Source organism: Limulus polyphemus, unplaced genomic scaffold (genome assembly GCF_000517525.1).
Source record: "Limulus polyphemus unplaced genomic scaffold, Limulus_polyphemus-2.1.2 Scaffold2985, whole genome shotgun sequence".
In the NCBI taxonomy this organism is placed as follows: Eukaryota; Metazoa; Arthropoda; class Merostomata; order Xiphosura; family Limulidae; genus Limulus; species Limulus polyphemus.
This window is the reverse complement of record NW_013668595.1, coordinates 8081-35386: the sequence shown is the minus strand read 5'-3', so window position 1 is coordinate 35386 and position 27306 is coordinate 8081. Positions and strand designations below refer to the sequence as shown.

The 27306-nt window shown below is 31.7% G+C and overlaps 2 protein-coding genes across 3 annotated transcripts in view; one reads left to right on the top strand and one right to left on the bottom strand.

Annotated features, from left to right (window-relative positions):
• The window catches only part of LOC106468379 (solute carrier family 52, riboflavin transporter, member 3-B-like), a 41449-nt gene extending 32477 nt beyond the window's left edge, over window positions 1-8972 (top strand). The window contains exon 5 of the mRNA XM_022396720.1: window positions 8778-8972. Coding sequence (XP_022252428.1) covers window positions 8778-8876 — 99 coding nt within the window. The 3' untranslated portion in view covers window positions 8877-8972. The remainder of the gene's footprint in view (window positions 1-8777) is intronic.
• On the bottom strand, window positions 1-26220 carry LOC106468377 (pachytene checkpoint protein 2 homolog). Of its 2 annotated transcripts, none has more exons than XM_022396722.1 (11): window positions 26120-26220; window positions 22423-22582; window positions 21019-21198; window positions 13574-13664; window positions 13045-13181; window positions 9284-9370; window positions 8280-8386; window positions 7448-7601; window positions 3233-3339; window positions 2622-2691; window positions 1-520 (listed from the first exon to the last, which is right to left on the bottom strand). In XM_022396722.1, the coding sequence occupies exons 1-11, from the start codon at window positions 26209-26211 to the stop codon at window positions 425-427; spliced, it is 1281 nt and encodes a 426-aa protein (XP_022252430.1). In that variant the 5' UTR covers window positions 26212-26220; the 3' UTR covers window positions 1-424. The 2 variants fall into 2 exon arrangements, with proteins under 2 accessions (XP_022252430.1, XP_022252431.1); XM_022396723.1 differs by having other exon boundaries at window positions 21019-21132.
• Window positions 26221-27306: the final 1086 nt, after the last annotated feature.

Here is a 27306-nt window from a genome sequence, read left to right as displayed (position 1 = left end):
ACTCGGAGAAAAATAAAATGTTCAAAAATTCCATTTTTATTTAAATAATGTCATAGATACAAGTGTCTTATAAACACTATTTCTAAGATTTTCCCCTATATAGTTACATTTATACAATTATTTAATATGCCTAAACCAGATAGTCTAAAATTTTCATTAAACACAGTGAATCTTAATAATCCACATGTTAAAAGATTTTTTAAATTTTGATTATAAAGGTAATAGTGAACTACTGATGATAAGTTTCTATGTTAAAATTATATGTGACAATAACTTGAATAAACTGTATAATAGGAACTATGGCAAATGAAGTAGTGTAGGGTTATAGGACAACAAGTTATGTGTAACATTTTACGTCTAGGACATTATTGTTAATATTTATCATCAGATGCTAATATTATTAAATTCTAGTGCTACAGCTACATCACAAGTCTTTAGACAAATCTTCCCTGTCTTTGAATTGTTTATCTACGGCCTTCGACAAGGCAGGTAGGAAACAACGTAAAGTTGTGACTCCTCTCTGGAAAAGTAAGATCTAGATTATTCTTAAAATAAATTTATACCACATTTTGATTATAATCCTGATAATTTATGACCTTAAAAAATAAGTGAATAAATAAGCATGTGACTGTGACAACTGTTAGGAGATATGTTGGTCTCTGTTATAAAAAATATAAAATTCTGCTACCTCTCCTACCTTAATTTTTCCAAATATGATAAGAATGCAGGCTAGACTACAAACATTTTCACTTATACCTTGTAATAGTCCACCACAATTTAGACAGTTCATTCTTTTGAAGAAAAAAAATCTTGATATACAATTCGTCCAAGAATTTTGGAAACATTTGAAAAATACCAGGAAAACTGGTTAATATAGAGGTACACATATTGCATTTGCAAGAACAATGTTTAATTTTTTTTACAGCATACAATCACCATAGTTCAACATGCACACAATGAGTTACATACAAAATTTCCAGTCAGCAACCAATCTCTTCCCAAGTGTTTTGCAACATTCCAGGAGTAAGTTGGTGCTTTAAACATTATTCTTGCACAGGCAACAAACTTTCTCTCTATGTTTAATAGTTTTCTTGGCATGATTTTTTTAAAGTATGTGGGTGTGTTTTTCTTATAGGAAAGCCACATCGGGCTATCTGCTATGTCCACCAAGGGGAATCAAACCCCTCAATTTGGCATTGTAAATCTATAGACTTACTGCTGTTCCACTGGGGGACTTTTTAAAGTGTTTCCAAAATGTTTGGGCATCTTTTATGTTTTGAAGTTTCTCAAATTATGATACGGTCACCAATAAATTTAAAAAAATCAAATTTTCATTTTCCATTATACATAGTACATGTAAATATTACATCCTAGTAAGGGCTAATCTCACTTCATAAGAACAATGTTACGTGTTTTGTGCTGTCCTTGGATTTTCTAAAGTCCATGGTAAATTGTACCTAAGGAATACCCATGGTAATGCACTACTACATCAATTTACATTGTAACAAGCTTCTGCAAAGAACAAAATCAATCTTAGACCACACGTTGTAACAGACTTTCCACATACCGTCTATTGCACATAGTATTTGGCTTCCAAAACCAAATTTAAGCAAACATAATACACCAGTTATCCATGGATGTGCAATTGCGTGATTTCACAAGTATGACAAAGAAAGGAATAGGAAGAACACTGACATCATCATCCAAGATATACATAAGAACTACTATGGAGTTATTTCATGAAGTTTAAATTACCATTATATAAGAAATACTTGGCAATCATAAAGCTCAATGAAAAGGTTTTCTTTACATTCTCTGCATCAAGTTAAAAAATTCTACAAACCTCGTGGTCTGCAGCAAATCACCAATTTCTTGTTACAATCATTAGGCTATACCTGATATTACAAAAAACTTCTATTTAATGTGTAATCAATTTCTGAATGAATGAATGTAGATTTCGTGATGATCGTTCTGCATCCTTTAGCAATGGTAATGGCAGACTTGAATATGGTGAGATACTGCTTAGATGCTTTTACATCCTTATATAAGGGTTCTGATCTGCCTTATTGAAGCTCTGAACCAAATATATAGGTAATAAACACATTACCTTTCGTGCCAGCACATTTCTTTATTAGTATATACAAATCATTCTTATGAAATGTGATTAACTCTTTGTGTTGTATAGTCAATACAGTTGAAACTAGTTTTACCATTGAATTAAGTAACCATATAAATGTGATTTTGAAGAAGAAACCCTAAAACGACTTGCAAATCTTGTTTAAGGTAACATTTATTTAATAATGTATACAAATCTAAACGAAAGGTCGTTTGACATCTGCATTTGGGATGATGTCTGATAGATGGAATATTCCTCAACACTTTTGGGAGCAATGACCACAGACATTTTTCATGATGAGTTAATGGTAATGACAATGACTGGTAATTGTAAAAGTCTTACTGTGAATGTTTTGGCTTTGAGTTGTATTAATTTCATTATTGTCATATAGTGCTGATTGGATCATCTATTTATAATACTAAAACTATTGATTTACTTGTATATATATATGTATTGTGAATTAAATAATAATCAATACTCCTTCAGAGAAAAGTTGCAAACTTACCTGAATGTGCAAAGCATAAGCTAAAAAAGGGAGTTTTCGAAGTGTTCGACCACTTAGTCCCACACTTTTTCTGGAAGAAGAAAAAAAATTCTTTGGTTATGCTTACATTTCCTTCACTGAAAAAAAAACAAAAAACAGCAGCTTTGGAACTAAAGGTTAAACCAATTGTTAACTTTATCTGAACTTAAAGACAAGTTTATACAACGAGCCATCACGGCAATGAATATCACAGCAGAAGTTTTATTAAAAAGGTTTAGATGGAGGATTCTAATTCATCTACCCACTTTAACACCACAAGGGGGAGGAGGAGTAAAACCTTTCAAAGAAATCACAGAACTGTGCTAAGACAACTTTGCTACATTTTTAATATATTCCTAGTATAACAAAATTATCATTAAAAACGGATAGATTAATTATTTGATGAAAATGACAAATGGTGCATGTTTGGGTTAGAAAACCATTGTCTTTTTTGTATAATGCCATATTAAACTAAAAATTGTCAAACTTAAAAACAAGAATGTCAGTGAATGGATAAAAATTATCAACATCCAATAAAATAGTAAAAAATAAATGTAAATCAATAGAGAAAGATCTATAATAAGCAATATTACCTTGCTACTTGTTGGAGCACATTACTAAGGGATACCATATCAGACATGTTCTCATAATTTTGACTTCTAAGAGAAGTTATTGTCTCATCAGGGTATAAGATTCCAGTCTGATAAAAAAAAAGGAAGATAAAACTTTAGTATTAAAAGTACAATATTCTGTAAATAATGTAAACAATTGTTGAAATAATTTTATTTCTTACTTTACAATCCAGTGACTGCTTTGTTTAAATCTACCCACCAGTGACTTAACATATTCATTCAAAATAAATTGGCCTCCTTCAATTATAATCACTAATACTGTTTTATACAAACACAGTTTTTCTGCACAAAGTTATACAAAATTCAAACATATGAATATTTAATATATTGAGAAGGTATCTTCCTGATGTTAGTTACCATTTTTTATAATTTTCGATAATTCAATTAACAAACAATTACATGTTATACCACAGGTATATAAGTTAATTCAGTATTTTTCATTGAAAAAACAAGTAGGTTAATATTTGATAGAGGTGACAAGTGGTTAATGAACTGGCCAGACAATATTTACAATACTAGGCTGTAAGGTTTTGGTACATGTTTAAATGTTAAAGTAAAATATTGTGGCATAAGTGTTTAATTACATCATACTGTAACGTAGATAACTATAGTTTTTTTTTAATTCATTATTTCTTAAACTGTAAAATGTAGCATGTTGATTTGTTTAGACATCCCAATAAATTATTTTATTCTGACAAATCAGAGTTCACCTTAGATAAGTTTTCTGGCACTGTCAAACTAAATTTTTTGGTGTGTAATTGGCTATTCTTTAAGGAAAAGTTTTGGTGTAAAACATAATCATCATCAAAAATGGCCCAATGCTGTATGAATAATGTGGTTACCAACATCTTGACTGTAGTTTGTTTATAACTTTTGAATTGTAGCAGGATTGCTAAACTTCATATATGTAGTATCTATCAGTACTGAGCCAGTTCAAATTGTTAATATTTTCTGGTTTTATTTCCCTTATAATTTTTATCATTTTAGAAAGTTATTTCTGTATAGACACTCTCAACTTTAATAAATGCAAGTCCTACCTTCATTTATAGCTCATAACAGACAGTCGAAAGATGAATAAGCATTTAATATTAGTTCCACATTTAAATAATTCAATATTACTTGGCAGACAGTTCTTCATATGTTGTAATGCAAACCTTTTGGAAATACAAACAGTTTTAAGTGGTATATGACTTCTGAGATTCAACCCACTGTGGCAGTATGTGGAATCTTCTAAATGCTTGCAACAACCTTTGAACAGCAAATGATTTTTTTTTGACAATTAATAATGTATTAATGTCAATAATACTAACCCATATAATACTTTTAGTATTGTGCATACATCACAGAAGCTTACAGGACACCAACACACACTAGTAAATACATTGACAATAAATCAAACACTCCAACAGGTTAAAGACAGGCATCTTAGACTGTCTAGTTTCCAGAATAAAAAATATTTTTAATATTGAAGAACCTAAGAAGAAGGAAGAAAAACATATTACCACAACCCTCCTTAACAATGGATAACAAGCACACTTAGTGGATTTGAAATATGGAAATTCATACTCAATCAAGCAGTGTATATGCAAGATTAGGCAAAGGCTGAATAGGTCAATGAGAGAAAAATTTGTGTAAAAATTTTTCAATGACAGTGTGAGTGTGGGAGGAATAAAAGGAAGGATAAAAGCTTGATTAGTAACTAACCACGAAATGAAAACTATCACATCCCATGTATAAAGTCACATCCAGCTACTTAATACTTCATCTGCCAGCCAAAAACCTATCACCTATCGTACCCTCTAAGACACTAAACCTAAAAAATGCATGTGGGGTGAATAGAAACATTAGTTTCTGATCGCCCCTGATTTGTCTTACAGGTCTCTTTGTGGCTTGTGAGATTTAAAAATCAAAATGACTGTAAAGGATTGGATTATTCAATCAGAGAAAGAGTTACATATTTTTACTTCTATTTGTTAAAAAAACAACAGTATACGAGGGTAAGGCTGATATGGAGATTGTTAACTTTCAGCATATGATAACAGACAGAATCAGAAGACTTCTGTACATCGAGAAAATGCTAACAGTGAGTGTTTCAAGTTAAAACCTTTAATATATTCAGTTAATCTTACCAGGTGAACAAAAATATGTCTGCTTTTTTGATAGGAATTTTTAACCTGAATGAGAAATTCTTGGTAAATGGGCAATGGGAAATCATTTTTCCAGGAGTTTTGCTAATAAATTTATAACTAGAAGGTATTTTATTAGGTTTGCCTTCTTTCCCAATTACAATGTAACTGTAGAGTGTTATATGATCAGGAGATACTTGGAATAGAGATAAATTAAAAAGGGAGAGCAAAAGATGCAGGGAAAGTGTTTAAATATGAGATTGGAGATGTGGTTGATGTCAGGAGAAGTATTTTTCAACTTTTGTTTTCAGGGTGGCTTTAATTTTGGTTGAACAAATAAGTTTCGCAAGGGGATCATTATCATCTGGGGTACACATACTAAAAGTATAAATCTGGGAAGAAAAATATGCAAGTTAGTAACCATAAAAATGATAATTTGGAATGTGTCAAATTTACCAAAAGAATTATGTTCAGGTGTAATAAGAGAATGTCTTAAGTAATAAATGCTGAGAACTTACTATTATTATGTGAGATAGGAGGGAATTCACACAGAACATGTATCACTTTTGAATAAGTAGCAGTGTTTACTAGATTACTAGACCTAGTGCTGTTTGCTACCTGATCAGTAACCGTGTTACTTTCATGCAATTATAATATTAGTTTCGTCTAATTTGTTTTGACAATATATAGTGCAGACCAGGAACGTGGCATGTGTAGTACACAGTAGTCCAAGTGCACCACCAACTTTAAAGATGTGTACCACATGTACTATCAAAACTTGTGTGTTTATTACCAAAACTGTTCCATTGCTTGAATATTGTATTAGCATAATTACACTCCTTCAGCCAACACTGCAATTGAGAAAGTTTCCTTAATGTTACTACTAGTCATTCGTAATGAATCATCATTGGCTAAGGTTTTAGTCTATAATTTTGGTCAATGGGAAAAATTCTTATCACTCCTAAAAATTTTCTTCCTAAGGTAGTGACTTGGTAAGGAACTAACAAAAACCTCAAGATATATATATGTTTAGTTTTATAGTTCATTTAATCTGTTGTCAAAAAGTGAAGTTTTGTCATATACAGTGAAACCCCGATTTTAACGTGATGGGTCATTAACTCTTTCGACACGGGCAAGGATTAGTTTTTCGCTCAGTTTTTTAAGAAATAAACTGCAAATGATGATTGTTAATATTCTTGAATGTTTTTATTTGTTGTTTTGTTTATTACAAAGCCTACTAAAAATAATTTGTGTTTTAATTTCTACTGTAACAACAATGATTCATTTGCAAAATTCTTTAATTCAGAGGAAATTTACTTGCCAGAAAGGGAATGTGTAAAAAACTAGTCAAAGAGGGCAAAAATAGATGTTTTAGGATGTTAGGTCAACATTGGGTCAGTTTGAACAGTGATTTTCTTGAACCCTGATTTAGTGTGACCCCGCTTGTTTCGCGATGACATTTTATGGACCCCAATGATCGCGTTATAATGGGGTTATACTGTATTACTCTGTGAAGTTCCACATTTATGACAAATACATTTGAATTTTGTAACATTTGTATTTTCTTTACTGGCATTAATCTGTAATTTATGTTTATGAATGGTAGAATGGAATCAAGAATGAATTCGTTTTCAATATTTTTTTTAAGGTTTAGAAAAGGTTTACTCTGTTAACTTTTGTTTAAGCCTTTAGTATTTTATTGAAGCATATTCAAGTAAAAATAGCAATTTCATTTGAACATATTTTAAATCAAGTAGAGCCTCAGATTTTATTATAGGGCATTTTCGAAACCCTCCCGCTTCCAAGGACCCCTCCCATTCAAATTTGTTTTTCTCTACATAATGGGTGCAGCTAATTTTGTGATACACCACCAGCTTATGGAGCCCCTGTTGCAAAATTGACTAGACAATGGAATAAATTTTAACACCAACCAGCTAACATACACTTAAATTGTTATTTTTCTGCTGTACAGTTTTAAGTTTAACAAATGTTACCATTTCACATTTGTCCTCATGAAAGCCATTTTGGGTTTGTTCTTAAAGCTACTCACCCTCTGAAGTTCTTCTATACAAGACTTGTAAATTTGATATATAGCAGGCATGGATGGAAGCCCTATGTATTGCTTTATGTCTGCTCGGTCTACAAAGGCCAAGTCAATTGCTTCTGTGACATTTGAAGTTGTGAGAATAATCACATTAGAATATCTATCAGTAAACCAAAAATGCTCACATTAGTGTACAAGAACAGTTGCAAAGTAATAAGAACATATATAAAGCACATTCAAGTTTTATTGGTGATTTAATAATTTTTTAAATATGGTATAAGGAAAAACACTGAAGATTTAATTTGACCAATGTTTAGAATCCAAATGAAAGCAGAATATAACATACACATATACATTTTATTATGACATGTACCTAGTACTCAGAAATAAAAAAAAAGTGAAAATAAATAATGATAGTAAAACAAACGTTTTGTTTAAGCAATCTTACCATTTCAATGCACAGATTTAGTAAAAGAAAGGAACATTGTTTTGTATACAAAAAAGTTCATCTTTGAAAACCAAACGTCCACTGCACCACTCTTCTCTCAAATTTTAAGAGAGACAAACACCATATTATTACTTTATGGTCATTACACTATGATCATAAATCATTAATTAAAAATCCAAAATATATGTATATATATATTACATTTTATAATAAGCTTACTGGTGCATGAAACCATTTTTAATAGTGGAAATTGTACAACAAAATGAAGTGATATGTTTGTTACTGGGTGAATCATACGTTTTTTGTGTTTTAGCTTCATCTTTATGAATAACTTATAAAACTATCTATATAGGTCACATATAGTGAGGCCTTTGACAGTTGTACTCTCACCTCCTAATACGGTCAATTTGACTTAGCAGTGCATTCACAACTCGGATGGCATCAGATGGTTCAGTTCCACCAAAGGAAGCTTTCCGAGCATGGGCCAAACTTTCTACCTTAACAAACAAAAACATAAAAATAAATAAAGAAAAGAAAATTATTATAAAATTAAGCTTCTTTAACAACAACAATAATAACAAATCATCTATACAGAAGCCATGTGTGTTAATTACAAGTTTTTCAAACAGAAATACTATCTTAATTTAAAATATTGTAACATACAAGTAAGTCGTGATACTGTGAGCTGCAGGTACATTTCAAAATTTCTTAAAAAAAAAGCTTTATCCTTTATCATGTTAAATTAGAAGTTGCAAAATGTTTTGAAGTGATGATAATAATAATGCCAACTCTAAAAACAAAACTCCCGGTTTGTTTGTTTTTTTGTTAGAATTTGTGCATAGCTACATGAGGGCTATTTTCAAAACCCTTTCTTTTATTTTATTACAGAAGTGGGATGCAAACCAAAGAACATCAGCTCCACAGTCTGGCATGCTAACCACTCAGCAGCACTATTCCATCTCAAAGAGAAGTGTTAAAAAGAACTAGTTATCTATAAACATTATATTAAAGTTATTTCAAAAACGTATGAAACTTAGTTTATTTCACAATTATGCTGAAAAAGTTTCTGCTACAATAAAGAAGAGAGCAAAATTCAATCATTCAATGTATGTACGTACAAATGTATCTATTAAGTACAATGTTTCTCACTTTATATACATGAAAATTTAATATGTGAAATAGATGTAGTTGTTAATAATTGCCTTTACTTATAATAGCTATTAAATTCTATAGCCATTTTTATTTAGATGGCTTAAATTAAGAAGAAAAAAAAGAGAAATAGTTAGAGTATCATAGGTAACTCCTACTTATACTGATACAGAAATACATCAATCTCCTGTGGTTTTTATGGATCAATAAAACAATCCAAAATATCAAAAACATATAAAACTCACTTCATCAATCAAAACAAAAACAAGTGCTTCCGGGTCATCTATAAGTTCCTGAATTTTTGTAAACATTTTCATCACCAGTTTACCACTCTAGAAGAAAATATATTGAAGTTACAATAAATCACTAATACATTACATTAAATATAGCGACATTTATTTTAATGCCACTTTACACTACAGCTGGGCAATTTAATTGACTACCTATGAGCAGCAATTATACTGATTAGTGTCACATAAACTAATCATTTAAAACAAAATTATGATTAAATCAATTAATCAAAACTAGTGTTTTTGATTATTCCACCAATCAATTCAATGAAATTCCAGTTATATCAATTGTCACAAAAATAATCAACTCATCAAAATTATTTCTGCTTATTCCAACAACCCAAGTAATCAAAATAGTATTATATTTGTTTGTTGTTAATCACAAAGCTACATATTGAATTACTCATGTTCTTTGCAATTTTAGCTTTATAAGATGCTATCTTTTACATCAAGTTTGTTCAGCTTTGTTGATTTGGGGGGAAATCATGATCTGATGGTCTTGTGTTGATTTCCATTGCCACCAAACTTGCTCACTCTGTCTTGCTATGGTAAAATTACTAAGGCTATCTGCTGCCACTGTCACTAGTTTTGAGCTGTTGGCTAGAGGAAATGCAACTGGCTGGTAGTACATACCATCAACATTTTTTTTTTGAACTACTGATTAGGCAGAAAGCAAATGATTAGCATGGCAGCACCTGCTGCAAATTCTTTGAACTACTGACTAGAAGAAAGGCAACTATCTGGCAGCACCCACTGCCAACTTTTTGTTTTTTTTGCTTGTGTGTAATAAGGTTTGAGGAATACTGTACTAACTGATCAATAGAGCCATCATTTAACTGATTAGCACTATGCCATCTCAAAGAGAAGTGTTAAATAAAACTAGTTATCTATAAACATTCACACCAACAAGTGACCAACTAGATCAAAACTAGTGGTTATCATGGATTGTTAAAATTTCAATTAGATCACTGAGATACTGACTGTGATTGGCTGTTTAAGTTGCCAAATTTTGGATACAAAGTGTATAAGTTTGAATAATTTTTCTTGCTTATGTGAGATTTTTTGAGAACTTGATCATTCAGACCACAGTCTCCTCTGAAGTTGAGTTTCTACAGATGAATGTTTACTGTTGAGCTGTTTGACTAAATTGTGATCCCAATTTTAACATACTATTATAATTTTGAAGAATAGAGCATAACCTTTTCTATAAAACTTATCTAGACAGCAAGTGAAAATTGATACATCTTCTTTCTTTCTCTTTATATTTTTTTATTTTAATCATATTTATTTCATATATTAAAGATTTACTAACCAATCTTAAAACAATTTCTGAAATTAAACTAAAAGGGGGGCTTAGGTATTTTAATAACAAACCTAAAAATTAAACTGGAATCCATGATACAATTACTTATTTCTATTTATGATTTTGTAAAGAAAGTATATACATTATACTTAGTTCAAATTTAGTAAAAGGTTAGTTAGAAATAAATACAAAATAATGATAATAAATACTGAGATACAAATTTCTTATTATGAGCATAAATCAAACCAAAATTACTACATCAATATTTACCACATAAAGGAAATAATTTATTATCTTGTAAAACCTATTTAATTCTAGTGCATTTCCAACCCAAGCTCAATCAAGTACTTTAGGTTAATGGCCTACCTAAAACTCAAAAGGTTATATTTTCTATTCTGTAACTAACTTCAGAGTTTCAGCATACCACCCTTTAGCTAGGTATCTTGTAGGTACATTACCATTATTAACTGATAAAACATCATCATATATTAAGAAATCCATCCATTTTGTAGAGATTATAAAAGAAACCATCATAATCTCACAAGACACAATTATTAGCTTTGCTGTATCCTCGTGTAAATTTACTAACCCACTAAGAAAAATTTCTAAAATAAAATATTTTACAAAAACAATCAACAATTTCAATATTTCCATCCCCTCAATAGTTATCACATCATCTAGCACTTCAGTGGCTAACTGTATAGTTATTTGAAGATAAAAAAATAAACATCTGTTAGCCTAGTCATAAGTAACCTGTCTTTAAATCAGTGAATTTAGGGAGGTGGAGAGCAGGGAAGCTAAAAAACTTTCAAAGACAAGCTATAACAATAACTATCTAACAAAAATATTTTAATGGACAGTAAATGTATCTTTAAGTTCAAGGTATGCACTGTATAAACTACAAAGAGATTCTCATGAACATCTCTAGCTGAATATAGATTTTTATTATAATGATAATTCATAAAGCTAGCTTTAAACAGTAGTAGAGTCATGCTCCTTAACTGTTTCAACACAAACATCAATACTTTATGCTATAAAAAAACATTATGTAAAGTCCCTGTAGTTATATTTATTTTTCATCACAGTGAAGTTGCTGTTTTATACAGATGACTATAACCATTTCTATGCTCAATCTAATTATTATTTTTATTGTTTTATGCTTTATTTTGGTTAATTTATGCATTCAACTGTTAAGGGTTATCAACAGCATCAAATAATGGAGAAGAGTAAAATGAGAGTTAAAATGCTTTAATAAGGTGAAACCTTTTTGCTTAAAAGTCCTGTAGAATAGGAGATTTGTACAAGTATCTTAATGCAACAAATCTAACCTATATAAAAGCCAGTGTGTGTCACTCATGTCACACTTGCTTTCTTGAAATTGGTGGAGTCATAAAGTCCAAAATGCATCTATCCAGATAGAATAGTTCAATTACTTTCTGCCCATTACAATTTTAGTGAAGGGGTGCAAGGGGGCCATAAGGTAGTGAAACCTTATAAGTGCAATGAGTGTTGGTATAATAAGCCAAAAGTAGTGTGGGATCACCTAGCCTAGTAGCAAGTGCATAAAATTTATCATGAAAGAAAAAAATATTGATTCAATTTTAAACTTAAATCATTTCTGAATTAAGCTATTTTCTTTCATATCACCAACGTTTTTAATAAAAAAAACATCTCTTTAATCAACAGAGACTCTAAATTAAGAAATCAACAAATATTTTCCCAGTTTTTGTTGTCTCTACATTTCATTTTATACTTTCAGTACACAGACTAACAACAATATTAGGTTATAATTTTGTTGTTAAGCAACATGACATAAAAGCCATTGTTGGAATGTAATGTTAGCAAAACAAAACACACTGGCTTTTCTATATATTAGAAGTTGTTAACCTAACCGATTTTTACCAATAATTATTCTATGAATACACCATGAATTCCTTTCATGAATGATCTTAATTGATTGGCTCACAAAGGAATTTACCAACATTTGACTGCCTCGACTGCACTTTTCTGCCTCTTTTTTGACCAATTTTGATTTCACAAACTATATTTATTTCAGTTAGCTATGAAATGTGAGGTTAGGTTGGGGGTGGTAGTACTTGCCCTGTCATTTTTGATGGGCTATACGCTAATTATTATTTAAACATCACCCATATATATATGTATGCAGTCCTAAATATAACAAAAGTCCTTGAAAATGTGACATTCCATAAGCGTAATCATTCTTTTTACACTTAAACTGCAACACCTAAGTCATATTTTGTAATATTTCTATAAAACAACACTGTAACAAGATATCTGAATTTAATCATAAAGTATTTTGAATGCTCAACTGCAAAAACAAATGCATACTAGATATTGCTATGATATGTCCATCAATTTCTCTCACAAATCATAAAAGACAATAACAAAATACCTCAGAAAACCACTTGGAAAACAGACTGTGACTATTGATTTCAATTAGCTGCCCATAAGAGTACTTCTTATTGAGTCTGATGGTAATTTTCTGTGCTAGGGCTTTGCAGAGAGATGTTTTCCCAGTCCCTGGGGGACCTAAAAATTAATTTAAATAAAACAGGTTCTTTGTCTATAAGACAACAATGATACTATTTTACTTAATGGTGAATAAACTCAAAATTCAAATATCATTTCCATTTTTTGAAATCTATGTACATTTCAAATAATTTTATTATTATTATTATTTGTGTATAACATTAGAACAGTACAAAATTACTAATATATTTAGTATACACAACAACAACATGCTAAAATATCCCTAAAATGCTATTTGTTAATAACTATTCTTTTACACAGCCATAAAAACATATCTCTATTAAGTATAGAGGTAGAAATAAATATTTCTTATATTGTAGAGAACCTACACGTTAAAAAGCTGTAACTTGATAGACGTATAAAAGCTAGATGTGAATAAACCTATTACATACCATGGAGTAAGACTACCCTGTTCCATGTTATAACATTGGGGTTCACATTCTTTTCTGAGAACAACAAAGTTGTTGTGACAAAATTCAGCAACTAATGAAAAGAAAGTCCACTGATCAAAGTTTGGAAAATTTTAGAATGAGAAGTAACATCAAATAAAAAATTAACCTAAATATAAACCAGTTAAGTGCACTAAATAAATATACATGGCATTGGATCCATTTAAATAAAAATCTATATAGGTGTATGTTTGTAGTGTGTATTTCATGCATGTGCCATCTTATATATTGCAAACTGTGGTGTCTGTCTGAGGACTTGTCTGTCTCCTGTTTACGGCTCCCACTTCCAACACTATGTTTGAAAATCTGCACATGCAGGCAAAGCTCAATATTCACTTTTGAAATGATGTGAGAACAGGCATGAATAATGTTGATGCCAAATTTTATTTTCCAAGCAGGATACTCTATACTAAATTGTTAAAAATAAATCACACTATCATTCGCATTTCAAAATGTGATGTAACTTAAGGAATAAATATGTAGATTTACCGTATGTTATCGTTGAACATGACTGAAATGCTCAACAATTACTTTTTGTGATGGGCAGTATGAGTAGTTCAGAGTTTTGGCTCTGAGTGAAACCAAGAGTGCAACACAATTAACTTTTTTGAAGTCCATGAAATAATTTAAGTTAATAGATTAACTTAAACTTTTCCTGTCATTAGAGACAGGTACTTTTGCTTGTAATTACATAACTTAAAAACAACTGAAATCCAATTTTTCTGTTAGATCGATCACATTCAGACTAATCAATGGAAATTAGTAGCAAAACAAACTGTTTAAAAATTTGAAGAGCTAATTTCACCATAAAACAAAAGCAACAAAAGTATAAGTAATAAATATGAATGAAAAAGTTTGATTAGTATTGTGATTTCTCTTTCATCTCCTGAACCAAATATAATACTTTATATAGAGTAAGGAACATGTTAAATCTGTTGTCAGTCATGCTTCCATGTAAGTGTAAGCAACAAGTATACCAAAAGAAACAAACACATTTAGGATCCTTATAGTTTCAAGTAGACAACATAAGATGTATTACTGATGTACATTATTGTAAAAATGTCTAAAAAAGGAAAACCGTTTCCCCTTGGTAACAAAAAGTTTTATCTCCAAAACGTATACCAGTTCTTCACCTTTGAAAAATGTGATTACATTCGCATGCCTAATTTGACTTAAGAATTGTGATTTTTTTATTGCATTTATTTTACAACATATCTAACATCACTTTACAGTTGACTATTTCTGGTTCAACAACTAAGTGCTACTTAAAAAATTGCAACAAAAATAATGTATTAGTTTTCTTGAAAAGACACTTTGCAAGTGATTAAATACATGCATATTTTGTTTATATGGTGACCACCACATTAAAGGACCAGATATTAGGGGTGGAATGACAGAAATGTACTATCACTCAAAGTGCATATTGCTGAAAACAAAGGAGCAACATGCTTAGGAATGTTTATGATGCAGGTAAATATTTTTCTAAATTTGCACCTGCATTTTTCACAAGGAACTAAAGAACTGAAACTTGAAAGCATGCAATTATTGTTGTACTGGCCCCTCCACCACCTAGTTGATGAAAAATTGATGTATGAGGTTAAAGCAATAGAAGGGACATTGGATAGAGGAAGTGGGGGTCTGTACACTAAACAAAGAAGCAGAGAAAACTAAGAATGAGTTGGCCAAAGAGGTGCCACTAGGTGGACTTGACAAGGAGCGTCACATATCAAAGTGGCAACACAAGGGAGAAGTTGAAGAGAAGGATAAGCATATACAAAAAGATGATATCAAGCCTGGCTGAGAGCCAGAGATGAAGGACGAGAAACAGGAGACTAGGAAAGAGAAAGCTTCGAGTTAAGAGGAGTGGCAAAGGTGTCCATGAGAGGTGTGCCCAACCAAGAGCAAACTCAACAGGAGACATGGGTGTGGAAAGACCACTTAGTGGGTAGAACGTAGTTTGGCGTAGAGAAGCAGTCCACAACAAAGTTCATAGCTCCCAGCACATGACAAATGCGATGGGAATGAGCCCAGAAAGAGAAAGTCCAACACCCAAAAGCAAAGAGTCCTGGAATGGTTGATGTTAGAAATGACCATGGAATTGTCAGAATGGATCATGACCAAGTGATCCGTCAGAAAAGGTAGGAAATGAGAACATTCCTGAGGAATAATGAGAAGTTTAAGTATGTTGATGTGACATTCCACTCTTTTCCTGGGCCCAAATGCCAGAAGTCATGTCAGTATTCAGTAATATGTTCCAACCTAAAAGAGAGAAGCATGGGTGAAAAGATGGAGATCCAGTCTGGGGGTGGTAAGGGTATTGGTAGTATTGGCACAGTCTAGACATCATGATAGGTCCTCAGGTAGAGGAGAGGGAAGGTTCACAATTGAGTACAGAGGAATCCATTGGTCTTACAAGGTCAGTTGGAGGAGGTACATGTACATACATCCCAAAAGAATGATGGACTCCAGGGAAGTTAGTTACCAAAAGCAAAAAAAAAACTCTCATGCAAGATGAGAATAAGAAGCACAAATCTTGGTGAACAGACATTCCATGACTCACAGGCAAAGAGGAGAAGGCTGAGCTTAGCTGAGATAAGAGTTGAAGAAAATGCCCAGATGTACCAAATATTGTGTGGGCATGAAGAAGGACTTGAATAACTGTATATAAAGAGCCAATGCTATGTAAAAGGGAAGAGCACAGAATTGGTAGATGCAATTCCGATAGACAAAACATCTCAACAGAGGAGGTAATCGAGATGTGCAGAAAGGTGTCTGACACATTTATCTTGGTCATCTGCAGAGCAGGTGAAAAAGACAACTGGAGAGAAAAGAAGTTATTTAACTGCAATGATGGAACAACCAGAAATTGGTTGCAAGGCTGTATGTCGATCACCAGACACTAGTCCCAGGTCTTCTTGGGGACCACACAAGGACAAGAGAAAAATCCTGGATAAGGGGCATACATTTTCACAATGGCCTATTTGGCCAAGAGGTCCAATACCACATCCTTGAGATGCTGAGGATAGATGGGGTCAGATGGAGGAGAAAAGGAAATGGGAAGATAAGAAAGAAGTGAAGATAATTGGAGAGAGACCATTGGAGAGAACATCTGTTGGCAGAAAACCAAGACCAAGAGCAGGCAAAGAAATAGAAATGACTACCCACTGGGCCTGACTTGACAGGATAATCATCAACAAGAAGAGAAACAAACCAACTGTTGGGTAGTGGGAGGACAAGGAAAAGAGGAAAGCCTAAAAGCTGGAATTGGAAGGATACGAGTAGAATAAACTAGTCAATGAATAGGAGTCAAAGGACAAGATGAAGAAAGACAAAAAAACATGAAAAGGTAATGAGGGCTGAAGTTGTGCAACTGCAGCCTGGGTCTTCAGTGAAACATGAAAACCACCGAAGACTTTGGGGCAAATAAAGGAAGCCCAATGAAGATCACATACAGAAGAAGAAGGAAGGTGTACGTTAATGAGGAGTGCACCTAGAACCAACGAGTTCCAACAACAGAGGAACCAAGTAAGGATGGGCAGAGCAAAAGAAAACAAACAAATGAAGAAGGCAAAGAGAAGGGAACAAACCTCTCAAGAGAAACCCCATGAAGCACCCTGACAAAAGATGGAGGATGAGAGGTAGCAAAGGAGAGTGGTGAGAAAAAGATGAATATGTAAAAATGGGAAACTAGTGAGTGAAATAGAAGGCAATGTGTCTGCTCCACAAGCAGGCAAGAGAGTCCAAAGACAGGGAATCTAGAAAAAGAAAGGAATAACAATTGTAAAGACAAAGAAGTCAAACACAAAAGGGGCATGTGGGTGCAAGTGCGGAGCTCCTCGAGAAAGGAAACAGTATAAGCCCTGATATCATGCAAAGGAGGAAAAACAAAGCAACACTGAGAAATGGGTTCATGGAGCAATGTAGGGAAAATATTAAGGGATACAGGCAAAAGATAATGAAAAGAACATACTTGAAAAAGCATATTCAGAAAGAGATTGGAAGGTTTAGAACATTCCTAGATTGGTGAGACATTACTCAAAGTAAATCAGGTGAAACTCAATATCCAACTAGCTAATTACAACTGAAGAGAAAGAACACTGGCTGAAGGGACAGGAAGACAAGACCTAATAAGTATGAGATAATCCACAACACATTGAAATAAGGCAGTAACATCTCCAACAGTTAATGAGCCTCCAGAAGACATAGTAGAAATAGGGCCTGTGTGTGTAGTTTTGTCAGGCACATGGAACAAGCAAAAGTCAATCACTTGAGAATTCATGAAAATAATTAAAGCTTTTTAAACAGAAGCCAAAGAAAAAAAAATACCAAAGTTTTGTTAATAAGTGCAAATCTTATCAAATTGAACTCATATGAGTGCAAGTGCATAGGGGGAAATTACTATGCATGGAGGTTGTGTTGCCCTCTTATTGGTGGAGGGCTACTGTCGCAGGATGACATCATACACCAGTGCAGTTCATGTTAGACCTGTGAATTTAGGTGGGAGTTAACTCAAAGCTATTGGAATGCAAATCTGATAGACAGACAAATGAAGGAAATAGCATATCTGTGTGAAAGAGGTGAGTTACATCTTGGAATTGGAAGACTATGATATAATTGGAATTATTGAACCTTGATTAAATTTGAAGAACACAGATAATTTGAATTATTTTGAAGTTATACAAGTTAAATAAATTGAAATTGTACTTGTGCATATGTATACAATTAAAGGGCATACAACATTAAAATAATGTATTATTTTTTGTGCAATTACTTTAACATTGTACTCTTTTTAATTGTATAGGTTACAAGTTATTTAATAGTGATAGATTTTTTAAGTGGTTCTTTACACAAGAAACTGTTGGAGCCAAAGACACAAAATAGTAGTCAAGAGATTGAACCTATATGGGATACAGTCAGAAGTTTCAACGGTAAAACTTTTTAAACTGGAAATTGTTATAGGCTATCTGATCAGAAAGATGATGAGTAAATGAGAAATTGTGTAATGAAAGCAGCATTGTAAATAAAAGAATATTGATGCAATTATCATGGAAGACTTTAATGTTAGACACACACTGATTAGGATTGTATGTAATTAAGTATTGATTATTAGGTTTTGCTGCATGTTTAGAAGAATAAGAAATATGGTGTTTTACTTCCTAATTTTCTAAATGCCATTTTTGAAGCCATGAGACAAAATTATCTTTAATGATTTGGGATAATGAATTAAAGGATGATGTGGAGAAGACTTACAAATTTTTTTAAATAAATTCTTTTTAATTTAAAATAGGCATGTTCCAAAAAAAAAGGTAAATGATAACAGGGAAAATCAGAAACAAATACCAATGTTACTTATGATCTGAATGATGGAAACAGTGAAATGGGTGTGTATTTGGTTTTTATAAAAGCATTTAATAAGATTCAATACACAAAATTAGTTAAGCTGGTGGCAGATGGTGAAAGACTAATTGAATAGATTCTAGGGTTTCATGGTTAATATAGATGGGAACTCATTCAACATTATAAATGAAGGAAAGAAACTTGTCATTGTGGTAGATAAGTCACTCAAACCATCAAAACAGTGCTCTGTTGCTATTAGTAAAACTAATATGACTTTAGGGTGTATTTCTAGACATACTGATTACAAGTCCAAAGAGATAATTATCTCTTTATACAAATCACTGATTTGGCTTCATTAGAATATTTAGTCTAATCTCAGAACTACCACGATTTCACAAATGGAATGGTTGTCTTAAGGGGATAGGGTAAGATCTTTTACCTCATATTTTCTTGAGAAAACAAGGGTAAGAGGTAATCTTATTGAAGTTTACAAAATTATCCAGGGAATTGATATAATAAAGGATTGTTGTTTTTGTTTTGAATGCTGAAGATAGCAGAATGAGAAGATGCAAGTTTATAATTTAGAACATGCAGATTAGACTATAATTCAAACAATTTTGTTTTTCTAATTCTAATAGGGTGATTAGTTTATGGAATGAGTTGCCGTTGACAATAGTGGAGGCCAGCACCTTACAAGAGTTTAAAAGAGCAATCAATAAATTCCTGAAAAATAAGGGGTGGGTTTAAAAGTGTTATTTTTACTTTTTCTTTACCTTAGTGATGGGTGTATAAAGACAGTCTTGAAGGACCAAGTGATCCCTTGTCATCCATATGTTAAATGTTAAAGCTTTTACAGGTAATGTAAGCTCACCTGTAAGTGGATTAATGACAACTTTGGAATTCACAAGCAAAATTACATTGAAAAAATACATAAGTGTGCAGCCTGAAACCAAAGAAATCTGTAAGATGCACTGAGAAAGATCAAGTTTTAATCAATGCCACCTGGATGTATTTCAGGCAGGCAATATTTTCTCATATGAAACACTGACATTCAATTCCAAGCTGTAACCATGATGAATGTCTTGTGTTATTGTCACACAGAAACCAGCTATAGGTTGGATCTATAAAGATGCAGAGCAGCCAATGTGACTGCCTTCTGCAATTGTCAAGAAGTATTGTGTTATTGCCACAGATAAACCAGCCAAAGTTTGAACAATAAAGGTGCAGTATAGACATGATGACTTTCTTGTGCACTTGTCAATAATTCTTATTTTTGCCTCCATTTGTTCTAAAATTTTATGCATGCAAGTACAAAATTTCCAATGAATTATCACAAGCTTCGATAATTTATCTAAATGTAAAGTTAATTAAAACCAGTACCATAAATTCCAAACAGCAGGTAGTTAAAGTTTTGTACAAAATAAATTGGTCAAAAATGCAAATATTTTACAATGTACAAGTAACACTCTTGAGGAGGAAGTTTTGTTTAAACTGCATCATGGGTTCCCGTGCTACAGGCAAGCATTTAACCTAGCAAAAATGAAGAGATTTACATCACATATCATCACTTCAGTGGAACAATTTTGTGGTTGGATATACAAATGCTGATTGTATTGCTTTCTATTCATTATTCATTGAGTAAATAATTTTCGTAATAACTTTTTTATTCTTGAATCTTCTCACAGACATGCTCCCAGTTTCAGGACCACTGGTCTACAAGATGTTCTTAGAGTTGTAAATCATGTGTAAATCTCTATAAGACATACCATGAACAAATAAGACCTCTGCTTCATTTAATGTGGTATCAGAACAAATTGATAATATAGAAAAAATATTTCACAACATAATACTTTTTTTGCATCATCCTTATTAAATTATTGCTTTATGAGGATACCTGTATCTGCACAAATGTCCTTGACATAATTATACAAAAACACTTTTAAAAAGTTTTTATCCTCAATAAATGATCTTTCTGCTTAAATGAAAATGCATATATGATTTCTACACTCCTTTATGTGTGATAAACTGAACCAGAAATTTCCATGCCAAACCTGTGCTTTGATGTCAGTGTCATAAATAAGACTTTCCCAGAGCCCATGAAAGTCTGTACATGGGAGAATCCAATGATCTGCAGCAGAGAGTTCTTCTGATTCTAGATCTTCATTCTGTGGACCATCTGAATTTAAGCGATATACATAATAGCATTTGTGCACATCATGCATAGTACATTCCTGAAAAATTAATCAAACCAATTACAAAAATAATTGTAATTTTGTTTATGATTAAGTTGCTTGACCAATACCACATTTTAAATCTGTAACTGAAAATATGCCAACAGTATAAAGTACTTTATCAATCTGTCTTTTAATGATGAAATTTTGTACACACAACACTCACTATTTGGTGTTTAAATGTAAAGTCATACTAAGAAGTGCTAACTGAAATAATTTAAACATTTCATACAAAGAAAAAATTACCTTAAGCTCCAGAACAAGGTTATATTTATTTCAATCATTTCATTTCTACAACTTTAGGAATGACCTGCTACTTATACTTCTAGACTCACAATGGTAACAGACAATACAGTTTTACATTTGTTCTATAGACCACTGAAGAATATGGAAGAAGGTTACATGGATAATAATGCTTAAATCAAAACAATCATATGCAGAAAAATCAAAATCTAATGACAGAAATGTACGCATGCAGCCTAAAATTAGTGAGAATCAGTTGAATACCGATGTAAAATAAGATACTGAGCATAAAATAAACAAATGTAAAGAAAAAAAATTATATATATAAATATCATTAAAAGAAGAAAAAATTATTTCAATAGTGTGATTAAACAGAAGGAAAAATAAAGATCTATGACCATAATGCCCATCCTGTGTTACAATTTCAAGTCACAAAAAATGGGCATTATGATTGTATATCTTTGTTTTCCTTCTGTTTCATCTCACTTTTTCATCATTCAATTATATATATTTACATTTGCTCACTTTATGTTTTTAGCTCTTTTTCTGTCAATATTCAAGTGATTTTATCTATAATTTTAGGCTTAGAACCTTCATTTGTCATTAGACATTGATATTGCTGTACACACACACACACACACACATATATATATATATATATATATATATTTCTTAATGCAAACATTATTCATGTGATCTTGTTCCATCTTCCCCATTGGTCTATAGAACAAATATAAAGTGTACAGTCTGTTGCACATTGCGAGTCTGAGCAGTGTAAGTAGTAGGTTGCTCCTGAAGAAGTTGTAGAAAAATAAATATTGATTGAAATAATATTATGAACTTTACAGTTAATTTTCCATCATACAAAACACTCACTATTCTTCTGTACTCTTACTAATCTAATAAATGATCTTATACTCAATATTTTAATATTTTCATTCAAACTGTTTAATACAACTTAAATCTCAGGTTTTTCTTTACCTTGTTTTCCCACAAAAGTTCATTAGCATCACAAACTGAGATGCTTTCAATGTTTTCTCTTTCTTCATCCCTTCCAAAGTCTGTGATGATTACCTTAGTAATGTCTGTTACATTAAGAATTCGTTTAGCTTGTTCAAGAGCATACTCATCAGTCCATGTACTAAAAAATAAATATAAACAGTACACGTATGGAACAAAAAAGTTATAAGAAACATTCAAAGGAGAGAAAATCAGCTGTGTCCTGTTTAAATTAATATTTAATATTATGCACTACAAAAGGGGTAGCTTAGTTGAGAAGAATAAATGTACCTTGAGAACAATGCCAAGATCCTCTAAAAGACTTAAATTTAATTCTTAAACTTTATGTTCATTACCTAACAATAAAAATGTAAACACCAACAAGTAATAAAAATTTTTTACAAGAAAGTATAAGTACAATTTTTTACAACTGAAAAAACCCACAAAAGACTACAAATCTCGTGTGTCTGCACTCATCTTTTTTTTTTTTTCCATTCAACTACAGTATCAATTTCATACAACTGTATACTAGTTGTGAATTTTCTCTTGGATTCTAACAGCAGTTTTAGGTCACACAATTTCATAATTCAAAACAAAAAATCTTCACATTAAAAAAATCTTTACAGAAAAAAGTTCTCCTAGAGCAATGTCAAGCACATGACAACATAACAACTAGATAAAATAAACTCAGGTTTAATCAAACCATATAACTTGTCTAAAGAAATCAGAAATCTGGAATCATTATACCATAATGGACAGAAAATATTGATCAAATTCAATATATAAATATATAGCTAGGCATTTTATGATTTAATAATCCATAACTAAATCAACATGCAAGTTACTTTACACACTTTGTAAAAACATTTTTACTTTAAAACTTTCATGTGACATGTTGAAATAATAAACTTAAGGATTTATGATACGAAAAATTGTAATTTTTTGTGCTTTCTTAGATTATAATCTTTTCCAAATTATTTACACACATCACATTATAAGAAAAATTAAAAATAAATGAAGGGCAGCACCAACAGCATAATGAAAATCCTGAGAGACACTTTTAAATATTCATATCTCATCTTAAACAGTACATAATAATATAAAATACAATAAAAAGATGACACAAAAAAGTAAAAAACAATTATACAGTATTCAATAAAAAAAGTACCACTGAGGAATACTACTATTCTTTTTTCTTGGGAATGGGTTTGTAGGGACAACCTTGAAAAACCAAATTGTCCCTTGCCATCTGTATGCTGTGTTTCTCAAATACAAGCAGTTTTGAATCCTAACTCATATCAAAGTGATAAAAATTTACTTTTCATGCTAATGACATTTGGGAGTTTATATAACTTAACAAAATGGTAGTAACTGGTCTAAATGTGCTTCAGCAAAAACTTAAAAGAAGCAATACATTATTTGGCAAGCTGTACTACAAATTACAATAGATAAATAAGTGTGCCTTATGAATAAATTGGAACATAAACTTACAAAACATGAACTTCTTTAGGTCATGTCAAAGCGTTACCAATTAAAACCAATTGAAAACTATACATGCTTTTAAAAATTTTGATGGCCTATAAATAAATCAAATTCTCTCTAGTTTTGAGCTCCAGCCAAAAAAATTGCAACTATCTCAGTCTCTTTTGACGAATAATTATTGTAATAAATTATCAATATGATAGTTCTACACCAGGGGTTGGCAACCCTTCAAAGAAGAGCCATTTTTTTGTTTTTTGTCTAAGACCAAAACATTTTGAGAGCTGCAATATGCCATAAAGGATTTATAATGCTAAAATCAGGGGTTCGATTCTCCCTTGGTGGACACAGCAGATAGCCAGAGAGCTGTACAAATCTCTTTAAAGAGCTGCAGGTTGCCAACCCCTGTCCTACATCAACATTTCCCACAAAATTATACCCTTCCTAAATCTTGAAATAATAAAAAATCAGCACTTTATTCTAAATGAAGTCTAATTAAACTTAGACACATTTTAATATGTTAAGAAAAAGGGATCTATATAGATCCATGAACCAAGAAATTGTACATGTAGTCACCACAGCCATTAGTGTAAACATTTAGGTTCAGATACCTTACACTTCTCAGTCTAGAACTCTAGAATTAATGATGAGTTACTATCAAAACAATTATGCTTGGAAGTGGCATGGCCTATTGTTTTATCAGCTATGAAACATCAAGGAGCCTTTCTGATGCACCAAGGATGTCCTAACTCCAAACCTTCCTGAACAAAAAGAAATCTAATCACTAAATTCAACCTTGATCCTCCAAATATTCAGCAACCTTCTACTTCAATTCCTGTAAAGTTGTAACCTCTATCACTCTAGATGACAATTCGTTTCATATATTTACCATGCTATGGGAGAAATAAGACTGTCTCAAATAGAGATATATCTGACCTGTTCAAATCTTTCATGGTATATACTTGATAGAGCATAAAAGTGGCCATAAGTTTATATTAATTCTAAGGTAGACACTTTGTCAATTCAATTAAATTTGAAAAGCATAAAATCATACTTAAGAAAAATAAATCATTTATACATGTCTGAAATATCTATTTACATTAAGAAGTGACAGTTTAAGTAATCTGTACAATATTATAACATGTGGCAATAAGCTCAGTGTTTAAATATAAGTGTCCAATCACAATCATGCTGTGAAAAATCACCATTCTATTTAGAGAAAATTAAAATGAGAATTCGAAAATTTAATACATGAGAATTTTTGCTATTCAATAATCCAATGTTTTCATTGGTTGAATTTGTTAAGTGTTTCACCACCTGTAACAGTGTAAGTATAAAAATCCCTCATGCCAGATTTGAAGCTCTTAGTCTCAGCCAACAAATTTACAATTTTCTTATCCCTTACAATGATTGTAATTTTATACTAGATATGGTTATTTCTATAGACTTTACTATGTCAATTTCATCAACAAGTTTTATTTCTCTACTTTAAACAATCACTCATGAATACAAACAAGTTTATATGTACTGTTCAAGTACTTTCTTTTTACATTGTTACATTTCTGGATTGCAAACTTTATATCTGGTACATTTATGATAATAGCTCTACTTTTTTGCATATGACCATACTTCGTTCTTATTCATTGAAAATAATGAATTTTGAATTTCATTTTTTTTTAAATTACCAATCTGAGATAAGAATGGAAATAAACTGATTCTTTTTAATGAACATTAATAAGCACATTAAAAGCAGATAAAATATGAATTGGGCAATACTGTTTAATAGTAGTAATATTTATTACCAAGTGTTTAAAATAATGAATTAAAATACTACTAATAATATTAATAGTTATACCAATTTTTATGACAAAATGTTTTTTTCCCATTGGGCTGCTTTTATTTGCCGAGATTTTTTTATTTATTTTAACACAGCTGTTACGTTTCGAACTGCACACATAATGAATTAATCATTAAATTATGGTTAAGATGATGTAAATTTACGTAATGTAACCTAACAGTAACACACCAGTGGCAGCAGTACTAATTTAATATATTATTACTATTAGTATTACTATAGTATAGGCTATAGCGTATTTGCAGCCGTCGCCACTATCACGTTTACTTTAATAGAAATAATACTGGAAGTTTAAATAAACATTTAATACACGAAACACTCAAAAATCATATATACAAATTATACCTGTTAGGTTTCAGAATAATTTCAACATGAAGGGTTGATTGCACTTTCACTTCTTCTGGTACATATTCAAATATTTCAGAATCACCCGCCATGTTTACCTTAGCGCTACCTACTTTATTAATTATATGCCAATTTCTTTGCTATAACTTTATAATGAGTAAAACCTATTTACAATTATTTTTAAAATCCATTCTCAGCTTGTAGAGTTAGTTTGAATTTTTTGAAAAATTATATTGGATAATTATATCAAAGTTAAGGAATATATTCAAGTTTTTCTGTCACCCTGTTTTTTTTTTGTTTGTTTGTTTGTTTTTCTTATGATCATTCTACAAAAGCTCTCAAATCACTGGTAAGTCTGGCGTAGCCCAGTGGCTAGTGCGCTTTGACTGTGAAACTGAGAGTTCCTGGTTTATGGACCCTTGCAACAGAATAGTGCTCGGCACTTTAGCCAGTAGGTAAGCTATAAGAGTTTTCTCCTTCCCCCCTTTTTTAGTGCAAAGCTACACAATAGGATATTTGCGCTCTGTCTATCTCGGAGAATCGAACTCCGAATTTTAGTTTTGTAAGTCCATAAACTTACTGCTGGCCCACCACTGGCGGCCAAAGTGACGGAGGCAAGGTAATGAGTAATTGAATGTATGCGGACAGAATATTGTTGAGCACGTGAGAAGTTCGTTGTGAATTATAGCGTTTGTTATAGCGCGACTGTTGAAATTAAGTGTATCGTAAAGTTGTATTCAGAAAGAATAAACCAGTTTTATTTAAGAAAGGACTTGTATCGGTAAAGTTTCTTCGGAAAGAATTTTTACGGAAAATTAACTAACGAACGAAGACGTAACAAATTGGTGTCAGAGAGTGGGACAGAAAAAAAAAAGATGGAAACGAAAGGCGGAAAATCAAACTACAGCTTAGCAGATTTGATGGCAGCAATACAAGAACAGCAAAAGAAACAAGAAGAACGAGAAAGTAAACAAGAAGAGAGACAACAGCAGTTGCAAGAAAACCTGCAACAGTGGCAGCTCGAACAGCAAAATAAACAAGAGCAATTACAACAGTTGTTGGAGGAAAACGAAAAGAAACAAGAAGAGAGATTACAACAGTTGTTGGAGGAAAAAGGAAAAGAAACAAGAAGAGAGATTACAGCAGTGGCAACTAGAACAAGAAAGGAAACAGGAAGAATGTCTCCA